Source organism: Marmota flaviventris, chromosome 18 (genome assembly GCF_047511675.1).
Source record: "Marmota flaviventris isolate mMarFla1 chromosome 18, mMarFla1.hap1, whole genome shotgun sequence".
NCBI classification, from domain to species: Eukaryota; Metazoa; Chordata; class Mammalia; order Rodentia; family Sciuridae; genus Marmota; species Marmota flaviventris.
Window position 1 is genome coordinate 47,016,456 of NC_092515.1, and position 18,969 is coordinate 47,035,424.

Below are 18,969 nucleotides of genomic sequence, written 5' to 3' on the forward strand. Positions count from 1 at the left end.
GGCATGCATCTATGAGAATATGGGGGGACATTCCTACTGTCATGGGTTGGGGATTTGTATACCAAATTCCTGTCTGATGACAAGGAGTCTTGTGCAAAGGCTGACTTGCCTAAACTATATAAATATGATTTCTGTCTGAGCTGAGCTGGCACCATCCCAGGGCTCCTCTGGAGCTAATCCTTTAAGCATTATGCTTATCTGAGGATCCTTGACTCTGGCTTTAGTGTTTTCCACCCAATAACCAGCTTCTCCCAGGAATGTGCCGCCCCCCAGTGGCTTCTCAGAAGAAGGGACACCACACTTCAGGTGCTGAGTGCTTGCTTAGTGAGCCATGTCATCTTCCTCTCATTACTGAAGGATGACAACATTCTTCCTCGGTGTTGGGTACAAACTTCTCTTAGAAACCCTTCTGTGGGAGGGAAGCCAGACACCCTACAGACTCAAGTTTCATAGTGGAATTAGTTCCCACCAGGTCTTTGTTAAATCTTACTAAATCCTTCTCCTGGTGTGCTAATCCCTTTTGCAATGGTACAGTTTGTACCCTTTTCAGTAGGTAGTTTGTGAAGCTGTCAGCCCTTTAATGTTGATGAAACTTAATGAACACATAAACAGCAGTGAGTACATTAAAATGGCAAAGTGGTTTTTAATCCTTCATTTCTGTGTCTACAGAAGGAGACTAAGATGACTAGTATTAAGCCTGTGTTTAGGTTTAATTAGCTGCAGTAATAGCCTGAGTACAGAGCCTAATAATTTTAGCAGATTTAACAATTCCATGTAGATAGGAACAAATGTAGGTAAGTGCTTATAAAATGGACATAAAGTAAAAGAATGGGTAGAAGTAGGAAGGGACAAGTAGAGAAACCTATAAAATCTTGAAAGAGATGAGAAGAAGACTTCTTCCTGTATATTTCACTTTCCTATGTGATAGAGAAATAGGGTGAGACGGCTACCTCAAATGGAAAGTTTTATGTGTTTCTCTAGACCTGTGCTACCTAGTAGCTAATGTAGCTAGTTAAAACAAAGTAAAAAATTCATGGCCAAGTATGGTAATCTCAGCTACTCAGCAAACAGGCAAGAGGAGTCCAAATCTGAGGCCAGCTCTTAGTGAGACCCTTTCTCGAAATTTTAAAAAAATTAAAAAGGGCTGAGATGTAGCTCAGTGGCACAGCACTTGCCTAATGTGTAAGGCTCTAGGTTCAGTAGAAAAAAAGAAAGAAAAAAAAATTCAGTTTCTCAGTTGCACTAATCAGATTGCAAGTGCTCAACGGCCACATGTGGCTAGTGGCTACTATTAGAGAGTATAGATATAGAACATTTATCACTGCACAAAATTCTATTTGACTAGAATCAATGCCAAACAGTTAAGGCAGCTGGGATTTTGGAAAGAGTAGGGATAGAGATTGCTTACAAGAGATTTAAAGTTTGGGCACCAAAATTTGTTCTGTTCATATATAGTTTGTTTTCCCTATCCATAAATTTTGCATTCATGGATTCAACTAACTGTAGATTAAAAATATTTTTTTTTGTAGAAAAAAAAAACTACTTATACTAAACATAGTTTTTGTCATTATTCCCCAAATACAGTATATCAGCTATGTATATTGCACTCTTTTTTTTTTTGTTTTGGTACTGGAGTTTGAACCAGGGGCACTCAACCAATGAGCCACTTAGGGCCTTGCTAGGTTGCTGAGGCTGGCTTTGAACTTGTGGTCCTCCTGCCTGAGCCTTGTGTGAGCTGTTGGGATTACAGGGGTGTGCCACAGTGCCTGCCTGCATTAGATTTTATAAATAATCTGGAGATGACAAAGTATTTGAAGGATGTGTGTAGGTTATATGCAAATATTATGTCATTTTATACAAGGGACTTGAGCATCTGTGGATTTTGGTATCCACAGGAGGTTTTTGAATCAGTCACCCACAGATACTGAAGAACAATTACTGTTTTGGTAAGAAACACTTCTCGATAGAAAGCCAAGTTCAGGTTATGCTTACTTCATCCTCCCTTGCTGTGAGATCTTCATGTCTAAGGTTAATTCTGTAATTTCTACCTCATTAACCCCCCATTTTTTTTTATGGGGGAATGTCAATGGAAAAACACCTAAGATATTCAGATTTAAAAGGTTTTGAAGAGTTGGGTGTGTTAGTGCTTATTTATAATCCCAGCTACTTATTAGGCTAAAGGAAGGAGAATGATAAGTTTGAGGCTAGTCATTTAGTGAGACCCTGTCTCAAAAACATAAAAAGGGCTGGAGGTGTTGCTTAGTGGTAGAGTACTCCTGGGTTCAGTTCCCAGAACTGCAAAAAAAAAAGGGGGGAAAAGTTTTTGAAAAATTGCTTGCTTCCATATTAAAAATTAATCTTTATTAAATAGTATCACATTCATATGCATTGTGCCTTGGCCCCATTACCAAAGGACAACAGCAATCTTTACAACCATTATTGAAGTCCGAAGCAGGGAGGACAGAGACTTATTGACTAAAACCTCCCAGCTCAGATTCCACATTCTGCCCTAATAGTTGTTATAACTGGGTTGTGCCCTGCAAGGGACCCACTGTAGCCCTTCTAGATCCCTCTATCGAAGAGAGCAGGCTTTTACTGCAGGTAGGCAGCCTGGAGTGGGGTGGGAGGAAGCAGAATATTACTGCTAATGAAACAAGTGTCTCTCTTTCCCTTCTGGCTTCAGCATGGGAGAACTGGAATATTAGGAAAAATGCCTGGGCCAGGAAGTGAAAGGAACTTCCATTTTTTTTCCCCCCCAGATGGTAGGGTCTTTTTTGATAGAGGTCAAGTAGCCTACTGTGAGTAGAAAAGATGTACTCCCTTAAGTTTTCACTGCTGGGGTGGTACTATTGGGTCTGCTTTTTCCTTCCACATGTTCAGCTAGGAATCCTAAGAGCATGTTGCTAGGTCAGTTGATACCAGTCACAGAGCCCTCAAAGGCCTGTGGTAGAACCTCCTGGATATCACAAGACCATCAATCTGAATCCAGGTCGTGGGGGTTGTCATAGCCAAACTCCTTCTGTACATCCAGAGGGTACTTGCTCCATACCAGTCGCCTGCTGCTGCCTCTTTCCTCTTCACTGAGGCTGTTATATTCATCAGAGTCTAGATGGAGACACCAGGAATGGATTCTTACTCTATGATTTTATAGGGTATGGCAAGAACTCCTTCCCTTCTCAAAAAGGTCTAATTTTTTGTTCCCCATTATAAAATACTTTTTCAGTAAATAAAATCTAGAATGTAGAACATTTTTAAAGTATTCATTCCCACCATCTAACCAAGTCCCTAATACTGGGAGTATTTTGTCACTTTCCCCTTTGGTAAAATTCTTTATTATGAGACATCAAAAATTTATTTTTATTGGCTGTACTCAGAAGAATGTAGTCACCAAAGAAACTGAGTTGCCAGGATATCCTTCCTCCTTCTTCCCCTAATACTACGACTGTGTTATATCATTCTCTAAAGAATTGGAAATGTAGAAATTTTTTGAAATTATTTGGCAGACTTGTGAAAATCCTGGGCCTATCCCTACTGGCAACCCTCTTTCTTCATTATTCCTAGATAGGAGCAGGGAGAGGGGCATCGGGCTAGATGTTTTAACTAAATCCCAACCACTGAAGTTGGTGCAGTATTGTCTCATTTTCCGAAGGAGAAATGAGGCTTATTGGAGTAACTTGCATAAGAGTCATAAGAAGGCAATGACAGAACTAAGGATCTGAACTGACATTATGCTCCCAGCAGTCCTCCTGGAAATACAGTTCAATGGCAGAGAAGGAAATCAGTTGAGATGTACCTGTCAATTGCCTTCATCTCAGACTTGGATCTTATCAGTCCCTCCCTATCCAGTCTTCCACCTACCTCTGGAATCATCACCATCACTGCTCTCTTCCTCTGGGTACTCGTTGCGCCAATTATTCTCACTGTTCTCATCATCTTCGTCTTCATAAATGTCATCTGGTTGTTGATCATCATTTACCTGCACATCTCAACACAAACATGAGTCTAAGTCAAATCATCTTAAGGGTATGCTCTTTGGAGGAAGCTATTAGGATACTGGGGAGATTCAGGTGAAAGTACCATGTGAAAAAGGCAGATTAGGAGTTAGTTCAACTGCTATACAAGGGACTATGATAATCTTAGGCTAAGAGGAGATGATTCAACTCCACCAGAATGGAATGCAGAGGAGCCACAGCTCTGAGCAGGTAATGACAGCAATCTTCAAACTCCTGGAGGGCCACCAGATGGGAGAGGAATTTTATGGATTGTGGGTGATGCCAAAGGTCAGAACTAAAACACAATATGAGGAGGTGCACAAAGGCAGGAGTAGGAACTATGTAGTGGTCCATGGTGGATGCCTGACAGCAAAACTATGGATACAGTGCAGGTACAAGAGAAGGTACTTAACTCTTACAATTTGAGTATATCAGGTGCCAACTACATCTTTCTCATTAATCATATTAAAATTTAAGAATATGGTGTTAGGATGTTAGCTTTCATCATCCAAAGTTTTCTCCTCTTTTAATACAATTAAAATAAAAACTTCTGTGCACACCGGTAATCCCAGCTACTCATGAGGCTGAGGCAAGAGGATCACAAGTTGAAGCCAGTCTCAGCAACTTAGAGAGACCCTGTCTCAAAATTAAAAAATAAAAAAGGGTGTGGCTCAGTGGTAGAGTCCTTGCCCAGCATGCATGAGGACCTGGGTTCAATCCTCAGTGCCTAAATAAATTAATAAAAATTTAAAAAGGGCTGGAATGTGGCTTAGTGGTTAAGTGCCCCTGGGTTAATTCCTCAGCACCCTAAATAAATAAATAAATAAAAGCTTTTGTTCTCATTCATGTTAAGAATGTCTGATTTTGCCAGATGTAGTGGTGCACACCAATCCTGGTAACTTGGGAGGGAGAGGAAAGAGGATTACAAGTTCAAGGCCATCCTGGGTAACTTAGTGAGATCCTGTCTCAAAAGAAAAAGAAAAGGGACTGGGGATGTTGCTCAGTAGTGAAGTCTCCTTGGGTTCAATTCCCAGTACCAAAAAAAAAAAAAAGTTTTTACTTTGATTTTATTTAAGCCCTTATACATATTTAACCTCTAAAGTGGATAGCTATAAACAGGTAGCCATAAACAATGAAGATAATTTTGTAAACCTTGTAAAAGATTATGAGCAAAAATTATCAGTGCTTCTAAAAAATATCAACCCCCATCAGTCCCCTTGGAAATACTGTTCAATGGTAGAGAAAGAAAATTTGGGGGTATTTCCCAAAATTTCCTACACTAAACTCAGGTTTCTAAAAGACGTTTAGAGTAAATTTTTACTGCCATGTGAAAAATTTATTTCCTGCTGGGCACAGGGGCATATGCCTGTAATCCAAGCTACTCTGGAGGCTGATGCAGGTGTATCCCAGTTCAAGGCCAGCATAATCAACTTAGATACACCCTGTCCCAAATTAAAATTAAAAAGGTTGAGGATGTACCACAGTGGTTGAGAGCTTGCTTAGTGTGTGCCAGGCCCTGGGTTCAATCCCCAGTCTTACCAAAACAAAACAACAATAACAACAAAACCAATCTAGAATAAGTTTTTCCTTTTAAGTAAGAACAAGAAAAATGATGAGAAGTGAAGCCCGGAGAGGCAAAGCACCCTAACCAAAGAAAAAGTTTAGGTAGCCACATGCCCTTCTCCCTTCATTGACCTCCTTACCAGGTCCCACTCCTGGCTGTAGGGCTGCACAGAGAGGATATTCTCAATCCACCCTGGAGTGGCCATCTCCAAGTAGTAAATGTCATACACATAGTCATCGTGCTTTTGTTCCTCTTGGTGCCCGACTCCTGGTCCATCCTCAGATACAGTCAACCGCTCGCGGATCATCTCTACAGAATTGCAGAGGATCACATCTGGGTCAGATGTCTGTGAAAACATAATACAGGCATGACTCAAAACGTTTTCCATGAGGAACCGAAGAGTTGTGTGAAAGAAGGCCTGTTACAGTTCTGTTAATATTTAAGATTCTTATTCTCAGGCTGGGGCTGTAGCTCAGTGGTAAAGTGCCTGCCTTGCACGTGTGAGGTGTTTTTACAAAATAAAAGAAATCCAGAATGTCTGTAAAACTAACGGGTAGTCCTTCTTTTTGAATAAAAACCTATTAAGAATTCCTCCTGCTCTTTTGATCTTGGCTGACACAAAAAAACACATGGGAGCTGGGGTTGTAGCTCAGTGGCAGAGCACTTGTCTTACACATGTGAGGCCCTGGGTTCAATCCTCAGCACCATATAAAAATAAATGAATATTTAAATAAAGATTTGTGTCCATTTACAACTTAAAAAAAAAAAAAAACAAAAAAAACCCCCCCAAGAAAACAGAACAAAAACACATGAGAACACTGGCCTAAAAAGAGGCAAAGGGAGTTAGATAAATTGGCCAGCTTGTTCCCAAGCTCTGAGTCAAACCTGCTTCTACAGATCTAGATCTTCTCTGAGTTCCTTTGGCATGATGTTTTCCCATTAGGGATCCACAGACCCAATCCACCTCTATTGCTGACCATAAAATGGGCTGGCATTTTGTGAGGCCACCTTTAGAGGCCTACAGGCAACTCCTGGGGACCACTACCATTGCTCATTCTTTGGCTTGCCCCACTGACATCATTTTTTTTTTTATTTTTAATGGTATTAGGGATTGAACCCAGGGGCACTTTACCACTGAGCTACATTCCCAGCCCTTATTTTTATTTTGAGATGGGATTTTGCTAAGTTGGTGAGGCTGGCCTGTCCCTTGCAATCCTCTCATCTCCGCCTCCTCTCCTGAGTCACTGGGATTATAGATGTGCACTACCATGGCGGGCACTGACCTCTTTTTAAATCACAAATTGATTCACCTATCTTTTCTGCTCAAAAGAATAGCTTGAATGAAATGTCCCAGAATAGGTTTAGTCCAGGTAAGATGTAGTCCAGTGCTTATAAGATGTCTTATCCAGGGTCCTATAGCACAAGTAGGTATGGAAACTAGGGGGATGTACTGTGGAATGCCCCTCAACAGATTCATCACAGGAAGCTGCATAGCTCAAACCAGATACCTCATGAGAAAGTGGAGAGTGTCCCATGGTCAAAGCACACAGGGAGACTGAGGTTGTCATTTACAGGTTCAGAGGATTCTCCCATCAAAGTCAATGAAACTACAGATGCAAGTTTTTGTGCAGGCTCTTGAGCAAAGCTCTTCATGGGGAAAGGTTTAGCTCCAACACACAGGTCCCGACCTGTTGGTCCACTGAACACCACACAAATTCAGCTTTAGGGCCTTTGCCCTTGCAGGTCCTCTGCCTTGAAAGCCCCCGCCCCCCAACCAATGCCCTGTCATCATTCCTTCCCTTCCTTCCTTCCTTCCTTCCTTTTTTATTATTTTTTAGTATTACGGATTGAACCTAGGGGCTCTTAACTACTGATCCACGTCCTCAGCCCTTTTAAAATACTATATTTACAGACAGGATCTTCCTAAGATCGGCCTCTGCCTCCTGAGCTGCTGGGATTATAGGGGTGTGCCACCGCGCCCAGCCTTGCCATTCACTTTCAAGTCTTTACTTGAAAGGCTTTTTTCACAAAATTGGCACCACGCTTTCTCGCCTTTGTCCCCTTCTAACAATTTACTCGCTAACGTTTTTCTCCTCTGCTTGAATGTTTTCTTCTCTGTCCTCACTGTTGTATGCATACAATTTAAGAACAATACCTGGCACATAGGCACTCGCTGAGTAAATACGTGTAGAGTAAAAAATCAAATCGGTAAAATCTATTCCTAAGGTTAAGCTATGTGCGGCCACTTAACTAAGTGCTGCCCTCTGCGCAGACTCTTTCTGGTATTACCACCAAAGATGTCCAGCACCCACTTCCCGATGCATACTCACTTTGAAGGAGGCCGTGGTGTCAGCCTCTGGGTCTTCCTCCTCATGTACCAGGTCCAATAGCTGAAAGTCTGCATCCCCAGCAGCTTTTGGGGTTCCTGGCGCGTACACGGACTCCAGGCTGCCGGAGGTCCCTGAGGATCGGCGGCTGGAGACCACCCGGTAGCGGCCTTCTTTCCGCACATCGCGAGCTGAGGCGCGGAGATCGCGGCGGATACGCTGCTGGCTGCCCCGGGAAGGGCGCAAGGCAGCCCGCACGAGCTCCTGGACTGGCTCCTCCTGGAGAGCAGCAGGGGAAGATAGGGTAGCGTCAGCAAGGGGGTTGGAGATTCGGTTCCATCCCGGCCGCGACCCAAGATCCCCTCCACACAAATTCCATCACCGCCCAATACCTGAGAGTGCACGGTGGCCACCAACTGGAAGACATTATTCTCCGCCGCTCTCTCCAGACCCTCCGGTGTCTTCTGAGCAGCCGACTCGACATCGACATCGCCGCTCCGAAGGCGCTTACAAGCAAGCACAAGAGCCTCGGCTGGCTCCGCGGTGCGCTTCCGCTTCACCCGCAGCACTGCAGTCCTGCCGGCCTCCATAGCGGCTGTCGCGAAGCACTGTGGGAAGGCGAGGGATGCGTCGGGAGAACCCTCCAGTTGTGCTCCAGGTCCCGCCCCGTGGACGCCCGAAGGTCCCGCCCAGCACGCTGACCACGGCAAGATGGCGGTAGCGGCGGCGGCGGTAGTAAGCCGAGTGATTCCTGCGCCGGGTGAGAAGCTGGGCGTGCTGGGAAGGTGGGGTCGTAGTTGGAGTCCCGGCGACAACTAGCGTAGTGTCCTCTGCCTCAGGCTTGGGTGGAGGTGTCTGGCGTGGGCGTACTCGGATGCCGCGGTGTGCCCCTGTTCCGGACCTTTCCTGAGTACGCATGTGGCTGCTCGGAGCGCCCTGGCCGGCAGGAGAGTGTGTTTTCAGGCCAGCCCTGGCTTTTCGGTCCGGTTAGCAATGCCTTCGGTGGGCCAGTGGCTGAGCACAGGACGAGGCCTGTGTTACAGACAGCACTCTTGCTTGGTGCCTCGCACCACGAACTGGGCCACTGTTCCTCGATTAAAAAGCTCTGATGACTCGCCTTTTCTAGTCAGTGTCGTTGAACACCATTTCATATACCCAACGCCGTAACCAGGAGTGGCCCTGCAAAAGTGGGCACCTGATGTAGACATGCTTCTGCTTAAAACCCTTGGGTGACTCCTGTTGCACTTAGAATAGAATGCTTTTGGAAACCGAAAGGCCACGTGTATTTTGTAGAAGCTCACTTCTTTTTTTTTTTAATTAGTATTTCCATTATTTCTTTTTATTGCTGGGGATTGAACTCAGGGCCTCATGCATGCCAGATACACCAAAAAGTTTGAATTATTTTCTGACATCTAGTATAACTACCATTGAATATTTGCAATATTTTTGCAGCAATGATTATTTTCTATTATTTTTTGGTCAATATTTTGTTTATATAATTTATACAGAATGGCAGTGTTGCTGGAAATGTAACTCAGTGGTAAAGCACTTGCCTAGCATGCTTAAGGCTTGGGTTCCATCTTGAGCACTGGATAAAACAAACACGAACAAAAATGTGTAATATGCTGGGTGCTGAGGCATGGGTCTGTAGCTAATGGGGAGGTTATTTAGGAGGCCGGTACAAGAAGATTCCCTTGCTAGGTGCCATGGTGCATGCCTGTAATCACAGCTGCTCAAGAGGCCGAGGCAGGAGGATGGCAAGTTCAAAGCCAGCCTTAGCAATTTAGCAATGTCCTAAGCAATTCAGCAAGACCTTGTCTCTAAATAAAATATAAAAAAGGGCTGGGAGCTAGGCATGGTGTCACATCTCTGAAATCCCAGCAGCTCAGGAGGCTAAGGCAGGAGGATTGCGAATTCAGAGCCAGCCTCAGCAAAAGTGCGGCACTAAGCAACTCAGTGAGACCTTCTTTCTAAATAAAATACAAAATAGGGGTGGGAATGTGGCTCAGTGGTTAAGTGTCCCTGGGTTCAATCCTGGTACAGAAAAAAAAAAAGAAGGAGAAGGAGATTCCCTTGAACTCAAGAGTTTGAGGCCTGCCTGGGCAATATAGGGAGACCCTGTCTCAAAAAAAAAAAAAAATCACAAAGAGATGGGATGACTTGAATTATCTAAAAGAAGGATCAGGGGGATCTGTGGTATGTATCACCACAACTAATTGGGAGGCTGAGGCAGGAGGATCCCATGTTGGAGGCCAACTGACAACCTAGTAAGACCCAGTCTCAAGATGAAAGTGTTCTAGGGATATCGCTCAGTGGTAGAGTGTTTACTTTGCCTATGTGAGACCCTGAGTTCAACCCTCAGGACTGAAAAAAGGAAAGTCTGAAATAGAGTTCAGCAAATACAGCCTGCAGGCCAAATTCTTCTCTTGGCTCCCTATTTTTGTTTGGTTTTGCCTTTTTCTTTTTCTTTTTTTTTTTTTTAATTTTTTAGTTGTCAATGGATTTTTACTTTATTTATTTACTTATATGTGGTGCTGAGAATGGAACCCAGGGCCTCGCATATGCCAGGCAGGTGCTCTACCCCTGAGCCTCAGCCCCAGCCTTGGGTTTTGCCTTTTTATCTTCTGTTGTTGTGGTATTGGGGTCAAAGGCAGGAAGTCCTGCAGGCTAGACAGGCACTCCACCACTGGGCTACACTCCCCAAAACAACTTTTATTGCTTTTCATTGTTAAAGGTAAAAATGATGGGAGGGAGGGCCTGGGCATTGTTTTGGACTGAGTTCCTGAACTGGGTCCCAAAAGGCCAGGCCAAACCAAAATGGAGTGACTCATGCTACATACCATGTAATCAAACTGGGACTTTCAGGAGGCAGTTAGATCCCCAAACAGACAAGTTTTCCTGGAAACGGGAGATTCCAGCCTACCTGAGTCAGGGTAGTAAGGAAGTCCCCGGGGCTTCAAACCTTATCAAATGTAGCAGCCTGGAGCAACCTGATCCTAACTACTAGGCTCTTGTTTTCTATTGTTCTCTTTCCCTGTTCCCACCTTACAAAGTCCACAGCTGGCCCAGGGGATTTGCATTCTAGTCTGTAGAATAGAAGCCAATGGAATCTATCATTAAATTTGCTGTAATTTTGCCTTTAACATAACCAAAGAACCCCAACCAGTGCTCCCTCTCTGGTTTCCCATGGCCCTGGGGACACAGTCAGAAACCTTAGCCAGGACTCAGGGTCCTCTGCACCCTGGCTGACCTCTCAGCTTTGTCCTTTGCTCCTGGCCCTCCCTATTTCCCCTCCAGCTCCTTGAGTCTCAGATTTTGCCAACTCTCCCTTTGGCCGCCAGGCTCTGATGCTTAGGCTCCTAATCAAGAACTTCCTCTTGCCTCTCAGAATACCTGCTTTCCCCCACCCTCAGGTAGCTGGATTTACTAACACTGCCCCTAAAAAAGAGGTCACCTCCACCTGCTCCTGATAGGCCCTGACTTCTCACTGACCCTACCCCTCTCTCACACCAGGTCCAGATTTCCTCACACCTTACTCTCCATTGACAAAAAAAAAAAAAAAAGTGGGGTGGGGTAGGGGGAGGACTGAGAATGTAGCTCAGTGGTCAGCACTTGCCTAGCATGTGCGAGGGCCCTGGGGTGGATCCCTAGGATGACAAATAAAATAAGAAAAGTTTTGTTTTTGCAATTTTTTTTCCCAAATACAAAAGCTATTCAGCTATGTCTTCCCTTCTCCTGTCCTTTCCCACCCTTCTCTTCCTACATCCCTGCTGTTCATTGTGACTTACTGACTCTGTAGGGAGCAGGCCAGGCCTGAAGCTAGAAGCTCACTTCTAATCTCCTATTATTTCTTGTGCGGAAGCGCTTCATTCATTCAGGCTTTTATCACATTTTCTTTATGCATCTTGTTCTTTCTACTTTAGTTTATGGCCCTTGGAAAGTTGGGGTAAGCATTCCTGGCATATAAAAACTATGTCCCTAACTTTTAGCCTGGCTTGCGATGCAGGCTCGCAACTTGAATGTTGTCTTCTTCAGAGTCCTTCTGTAACTATTCTTTTTAAATGTGCCCTGTACACTTCCTTTCTTGCACTCACATAGAGTCTATTCTCTAAGGGGTCAAGGACCTCCTCTGTCTTATAATGGTGGTCCTATTTATCCCAGTCCCTAACACAGTGTCTGCTATAGAGAAGTTTTGAACGAGTAACTGAAATCTGACTAGTAATACAATTAGGGTTTGGCTTGATGATTTCCATTCATTCCTCAAATGTGAGTTCATAGCTTCTGGAGGATGTGGAAAGGGTCAGAGAATGTCTCCTGAATCTGAAGTGAGTGCTCCTTCTGAAAGAGGACAAGTCATACTAATATATGAGGGATTTATCCATGGAAGTGTTTACCTAGAAGTTCAGTCATTCATAAAATTGTTAATACAGGGCATGGTTCCCATCTAACAACATTTATTTGAGACTAGGGGTGTAGCTCAGTGGTAGAGCACTTGCCTACCATGTGATGTCCTCGGTTCAATCCCCAACACTGCAAGGAATTAATTATACAGAATTATAAAGCCAGTGACTACAGTTCTGAAAGGATATTGTATTCCTGGTTTTATCCACAGCAGTGTCACCGGCAGAAAAGGAATTCCATTGAACAAAGTTCTGTACTACAATCTTGAATTTTAAATGACTTCAGAAGTGGTTGTACATGGACCACAGGATAAGGGTTTTGGGATTGTTTCCCACATAAACCCCTGCAACATGTTTTCTAATTCCCAATCCTTTTTTTTTTTTTTTTTTAATCAGGATTTTGCTGAGTTGCTTAGGGCCTTGTTGAATTGCTGAGTGACTTTGAACTTGCAATCTTCCTGCTTTAGTCTCCCCAGTTGCTGGAATTACAGGTGTGCACCTTCCTGCTTGGCAAGATCAATTAAATCTTGATGGAAAGATGAAAATAGTGATTAACAAATACTTCAATGACTTTGATATTTTTGTCAATTTCTTAATTCTTTTTTCTCACCTTTTGTTTTATTGTCCTCTTCTCATTTTTGGGTACCATGATTGAATAGATTTCTGACCATCAGATCTGTTCTTAAGAAGCAAACTGGCAAGGCTGCTTTTCTATCCAGACACTGGGGAGCTCGTGGCACCATGAAGGTCTTCTGTGGGCGAGCCAATCCCACTACAGGATCTGTTGAGTGGCTGGAAGAGGATGAACACTATGACTACCACCAGGAGATTGCCAGGTAACAAGGGCAGGTTCATAGTTGGGACTACAGCTGGATTGTGCACTCTTCTCAAAGCAGATGCCTATAATCCATGCTGGGATGGCTCCAGTAGACTGTCACTCAGTGCTTAATGATCATAGCTGGTGTTATTCATGAGCAGGTCTGTTTAACCAGGAAGGTATCTGTAGAGTTAGGTACAGTCATGCCCATTGGAGTGCCAGACATTTGTAGCTGCCTTACCAGTCTCAGAAGATCTATCTAGTATTGTAAAGAAGACCCAAGATTCAGTACTAGTGGAGTTGATGAAATTTTTGTATCACTGAAATGGTGACCCACTTACATAGGCAGATTCTCTTGAGTAAAAAAGAAAAAGAAAAATGCTTTTTTTTTCCCCCTTAGAAGGAATGTTTGAAAGTATGTGGTTGTAGTTACTGAGCAATCATTAAGCGATTTCAACTTGCAAACACTGTGCTAGGACTGTGGAAACCAAGATGGAGAAAATTGGTTTTCCATCCTTAAGGAATGTGCAGTTTTATGGAAGAGACAGGTATAAAAAATTATAGCATAGCCAGGCATGGTGGTACATATCTGTAATCCCAGCTTCTCAGGAGGCTAACCCAGAAAGATAGCAAGTTCAAGACTATACTGGGCAACTTGGCAAGACCATGTCTTGAAAAAAATGAAAAGCTTGGGTTGTAGCTCACTGGTAGAGTATATCTGAATTTAATTCCCAGTATCACCAAAGTAGGTGGTGAGAGAAGGTGCTGAAAGGTCAGTGGAAATCACATTGTAAAGAGTTGGAATAAAACACAGGAAGAGGAACATGGGCTTAAGTATGGGCTTCACCACTTCTTAACTTGGCCATGCTATTTTACTTCACCAACCTGTAGTATAATACCACATGCCTTGTTAAATAATATTCATGTCACTATATAATATCTTTATCTTAGGGCTGCTTGAGATTGCATGAAATATGTGTCTGCTACAGAATAAGGGCTCAACACTGTTGCCTTACTTCTAAAACTTTGTACATTATTTTCTGAGTAATTAAAATGTTAAGTGGGAGAAAGAGGATCAGGTTGTATTTTGGAACACTTGCTGAGAGCAGTATGGGGAATGGGATGGAAAGAGGAATTCATTTGGGTGAATATTGCAGGCCCAAAGCTTAGGCAGTAGAGATGGAGAGAGAAAGAGACACCTTTGAGGGAGCTTGAGTTTGGTAACTCAGAGTTTGAGTTTGGAAGCAGTGATGGAAGGAGAGAGAAAGTTGAAGAAGCACCAAAATTTCTGATAAGAGTGACTAGGGGATGGAGCTACCTTAGCTATCCCCTAAGGTAGAGGGGATACAGGAGGAATGGGCAGTGTTGAGGAAGGGAAGGTGATGGAGATGATGTGTTTGGGTTTGGACATACAGATGGATATGCCAGTGGGTAGATAGACATGTGGGTCTGGAGACAGAGGATCTTCTGAAATTAGTGGAATTAAAACAGGGAGGGGTTATAGTCTCTGAGAGGATGTGGAACATGAAAGGCTGAAGAAGAAATCCTGCAGTAGCTCAAGAGGCAGAAGCAGGAGGGATTGGCCAGAGTGAAAAGGGGGAGAGAGTTTTAGGAAAGATGACATGCCCAACAAGGCTGCTGAGAAGTCCTTGATGATTGATGTTTAATGTTAGTGACAGCAGTGAGCTGGTGGTGGTGAGGGAAAGTGAGTAGCTGATGAGGCAAGAAAGATGATGAGTGAATATGCCTTAAAAAGTGGGCAGGGAACTCATTTTCAAGATTGTTTAAATCTGTGTTTTCCTAGGTTGCAATTCTAATTAACCCCAAGTAAATATAATTTTCTTTACTCTCAACTAGGTTGAATTTATTCTTTGTTAGCATAGCAAAAGACTGGAAACCACACAGTGTAGTATTATGGGAGAAAATGAAGTGCAGAATTAATTGCAGACCATAGATTTGTAAATTTCTATGGCAGAATATATGGATAAATGATTCTCCTCCCTTTAATACTTTGTAGTTATTGAACTTTTTTTTTCTTTTTTAGTTGTTGATGTACCTTTTTTTTTTTGGGCAGCTTGGGAGGCTGAGACAGGAGAATTGCAAATTCAAAGCCAGCCTCAGCAACAACAAGGTGCTAAGCAACTAAGACCCTGTCTCTAAATAAAATACAAAATAGGGCTGGGGATGTGGCTGAGTGCCTGTGAGTTCAATCCCTGGTTACCACCACCCCCACAAAAAAAATAAAAAATAAATAAAGAGAAGTGAAGATGCTAGACATGATGGATGATGGCCTTCACTTACATAGCAAATGTGTGATTTTCCTTTCCCACTTCCTCCTTCTAGCATCACCTGCCAAGGTGCACATGTATGCAAGCTTAGGTCAAGGATTAGGGATATTGAATTTAGAATTCTTCCAAAGGAGGAAATTGTATAACATATAACATGATCAGGATGCTAGTGGCTATGAGATTATTAGGACAGGGCTAATTACCATAGCATTTTGGGGTCTAAGAAGGAACATCTGTTTCTGAGATTTTTTTCTGTAGTACCAGAGAATCACAGCTTTTAATTCTATTATAATAACTTAAAATGGATGATTTGTTTGTTTCATCTGATTGAGGAATGCATTTATATTTGTGAATGCTCTTCATGCGTTGATGTGTGTCATTATGAACAAAGGTTTCTGACCTGTCTTTTTTTGTCTTTTAGGTCATCCTATGCAGATATGCTACATGACAAAGACAGAGTAAGTGTAAAGGGAAATCATTATTTTGATATGGTGTATGAAATCTTGGAATATGAGAATGTTAAAAACTTCTGGAGATGGATGCAGTGATGCATGCCTATAATCCCAGCTGCTTGAGAGGCTGTGGCAAGTGGATCACAAGTTCAACTTGGTGAGACTGGCTCAAAATGTAAAAAGGAGCTGGGAGTATATATAGTTCAGTTGTGGAGTGCCTGCTCAGTACACACAAGGCCCTGGGTTTAGTCCCCAGTACTACAAAAGAAACAAAACTCCCCTAGGAATCATGATGTGATAATAATACTAAGAGACAGTTTTGTGTAATGGTCAGGCAATTAATCAGAAGGCTGGATCCTACCCCTGACTCTGTTTTTTTCCTTTCTTTTTTTTTTTTTTTTGCACTCTTTAACTTTATTAATATAAAAGTTGGGGGGCTGGGGATGTGGCTCAAGCGGTAGCATGGCATGTGTGGGGCACTGGGTTCCATCCTCAACACCACATAAAAATAAAATAAAGATGTTGTGTCCACCAAAAACTAAAAATAAATTTAAAAAAAAAAGATAAAAGTTGGATATATTTGTGTTGTACTATATGGCGTTTTGATGTGTGTATATATGTTCATATCAAGCTATGTTCATATCAAGATTTTAATATATCTTTACCTACATGCTTCTTTTGGTGGTAAGAATATTTAAAATCTACTCTGTTAGTAGTTTCCAAGTGTACTATTCATTAGTATTAATTGTAGTCACCATGTTGTATAATAGATTTCTAGAACTTACTCATCCTGTATAACTGAAACTTTATACCCTTTAACTATACCATTCTTTGATTCTAAGTTCCAACTTCTTTATATTTGACATATAAGTCAGATCATGAGTATTTGTCTTTCTCTGTCTGGCTTTCAACTTAATGCCCACCCTCAAACCCTGGCCCCATGCCCCCTGTCCATTCATGTTGTCACAGATGACAAGATTTCCTTCTTTTTCAAAGCTGAACGGTGGGATTACATAGTCTGCCCTGCAGAGCGGGTCCTTTTTGCTGTGGCTTCCAGGAGATTTGGCCAAAAGGCATTCCATCCCAACTTTTTAAAAAATTTTTATTTTTTTATTTTGAGACAGAGTCTCACTAAGTCGCTGAGGCTGGCTTTGAATTTGTGATCCTCCTGCCTCAGCCTCCTGAGCCATTGAGATTACAGGCATGTACCACTGCACCTGGCAGGACGTAACTTCTTTCTATCTTGATGGCTCAGTGAAGCAGAGATATCTTATTTTACATCTGTATTGGTTTGGCTGAATAGGTACCCTGATCTTTCTGTTGAAAATAACAAAAAATGATGGAAAAAAAATCTGTACGTCTTTTTAAATTGATAAAGTTAATAAGGAATATTAAGAGACCATTAGATTTGGGGATAAGTTTTTATGCAGCAGTAAGTAACTAGTACAAGACTGGTATCCACAGGGCAACACTCTTTGACCATAGTGCAATCAATTCAGAGATCTCAATACAAGAATATAACTTAAAAGATACTAAAAGGAATGTAGTTCAGTACTATAGCACTTGCCTGGTGCCTGTGAGGCCCTTGGTTTGATCTCTAGTAAAGCCAGGGGAAAAAGTCCATAAGAATGTAGCTAAAGTAGCTGGGCAGAGTGGCACACACCTGTAATCCAACAGCTCAGAAGGCTGAGGCAAGAGGATTGTAAATTCAAAGTTAGCCCTAGCAACTTAGTGAGACCCTATGCAACTTGTCTAAAAAAAATAAAAGTGGCTGAAGGATATGTCTCAGTGGTAAAGCACCCCTGAATTTAATATATATGTGTGTGTGTGTGTGTGTGTGTGTGTGTGTGTGTGTGTATATATATATATGAATGATACATACATAAGTGTACATACATATGCATATAAATTTATGTATATAACTAAAGAGCTTGATGGGGTGATGCATGCCTGTAATCCCAGCAACTCGAGAGGCTGAAGCAGGAGGGTAGCAAAGAAATAAGAGATATAAGAGGCATATAAAGAGAAAGGAGGATAGCAAGTACAAGGCCGGTCTCAGCAATTTAGTGAGACTCTAAAGTAGCATAGTGAGACCCTGTCTCAGAAATTTAAAAAATTGCTGGGGAATGTGACTCTGTGGTTAAGCACCCCTGGGTTCCCAAAAAAGGCAGCAAGAACACAAAAAGCTTACTGCGGTAATGCTTGCAGGGAGCCCTTGCCTCACCTAGGGCTGAGAAAAAGGAGAAATTTAAGGTTTGCAGAAACTGGCTGTACAGGCTTGGGGAGCTGATGCTCTCACCTCTGAAAGGGATCACAACTTGAGGGCTGCTGCTTCTCTGAGAGGGTTCTGAGGAGGCTTATTATGGAGGTTCTGGGAGAAATTGGGTCTGAAACCAACTGCTACTCATGAGAGGACTCTGACCAGAGCAGCATCCTTGTAGGAAGGAGCAAGATTCTCCCTGCTCCTACCATCTTGTCACCCTCTTATTCCCCCATTGGCTGTATCTAACACCTAGGGGGAAAAAAAAAAGCTCTTGTCCCAGCATCACTAAGCAGAGTATAGAAGAGTGAATGAGGAAGGAATATGATCACTTAATAATGAGCTGGAAGCTGATGCAGTGCTCCTGAAGTCTTAGAAGGCCCACCCAACTCAGCTGGCCACTGTTGTTCCTCCAGGGGCTGGAAAGGTCAGTGGGTCCTGATTAACATTGTTGCTGCAAACCATGATTCTCCAACTCTGCAAAGCACCTTTTTACTTATTTATAATAATTGGTGTGAAGTAACAGCTCTTTTATTTCTCTCTTAGAATATAAAATATTACCAGGGTATCCGGGCTGCTGTGAGCAGGGTAAAGAACAGAGGACAGAAAGCCATAGTTCTCGACATTGGTACTGGCACAGGACTCTTGTCAATGATGGCTGTCACAGCAGGTGCTGACTTCTGCTATGCTATTGAGGTGAGCTACACTGTTTTGAGCGTGTGTCCTGTGTCTTAAATAGAAAGTGCCTTATGCCTTTGCACTTTCTCTGTCTGTTCATAAACATTTATAGAGGGCGTGTTCCATTCCTTGTGCAGAGCCAGGTTCTTAGCACTTAGAGATGAGTCAAATGTGATTCCATGACCTCATTT

The 18,969-nt window shown here is 42.7% G+C and overlaps 2 protein-coding genes across 3 annotated transcripts in view; one reads left to right on the top strand and one right to left on the bottom strand.

The window, feature by feature from the left end:
* Positions 1–619: 619 nt before the first annotated feature.
* Positions 620–8,504, bottom strand: Slc7a6os (solute carrier family 7 member 6 opposite strand). The gene is made up of 5 exons (XM_027933207.3): positions 8,276–8,504; positions 7,887–8,162; positions 5,696–5,902; positions 3,859–3,976; positions 620–3,105 (listed from the first exon to the last, which is right to left on the bottom strand). Exons 1-5 carry the CDS (start codon positions 8,471–8,473, stop codon positions 2,975–2,977), a joined length of 930 nt encoding a protein of 309 aa, XP_027789008.1. The 5' UTR covers positions 8,474–8,504; the 3' UTR covers positions 620–2,974.
* Positions 8,505–8,558: 54 nt separating this feature from the next.
* Positions 8,559–18,969, top strand: part of Prmt7 (protein arginine methyltransferase 7) — a 36,696-nt gene continuing 26,285 nt past the window's right edge. Inside the window, exons 1-4 of one of the 2 annotated variants that reach the window (XM_027933204.2) lie at positions 8,559–8,643; positions 12,943–13,119; positions 15,810–15,846; positions 18,647–18,796. In XM_027933204.2, the coding sequence (XP_027789005.2) occupies positions 13,025–13,119; positions 15,810–15,846; positions 18,647–18,796 (282 nt within the window). In that variant the 5' untranslated portion in view covers positions 8,559–8,643; positions 12,943–13,024. Of the gene's footprint in view, positions 8,669–12,942; positions 13,120–15,809; positions 15,847–18,646; positions 18,797–18,969 lie in introns of both variants that reach the window. The other variant, XM_027933203.2, reaches the window with a different exon arrangement.

Bases quoted from the DNA above. Each gene is read 5' to 3' on its own strand.
- Slc7a6os (XM_027933207.3), bottom strand. From the start codon at position 8,473: ATGGAGGCCGGCAGGACTGCAGTGCTGCGGGTGAAGCGGAAGCGCACC. The intron at 5,903-7,886 runs GTGAGTATGCAT...ATGTTTTCACAG, and splicing joins ACACCACGGCCTCCTTCAAA to ACATCTGACCCAGATGTGAT. The intron at 3,977-5,695 runs GTAAGGAGGTCA...TGAGATGTGCAG, and splicing joins ACAGCCAGGAGTGGGACCTG to GTAAATGATGATCAACAACC.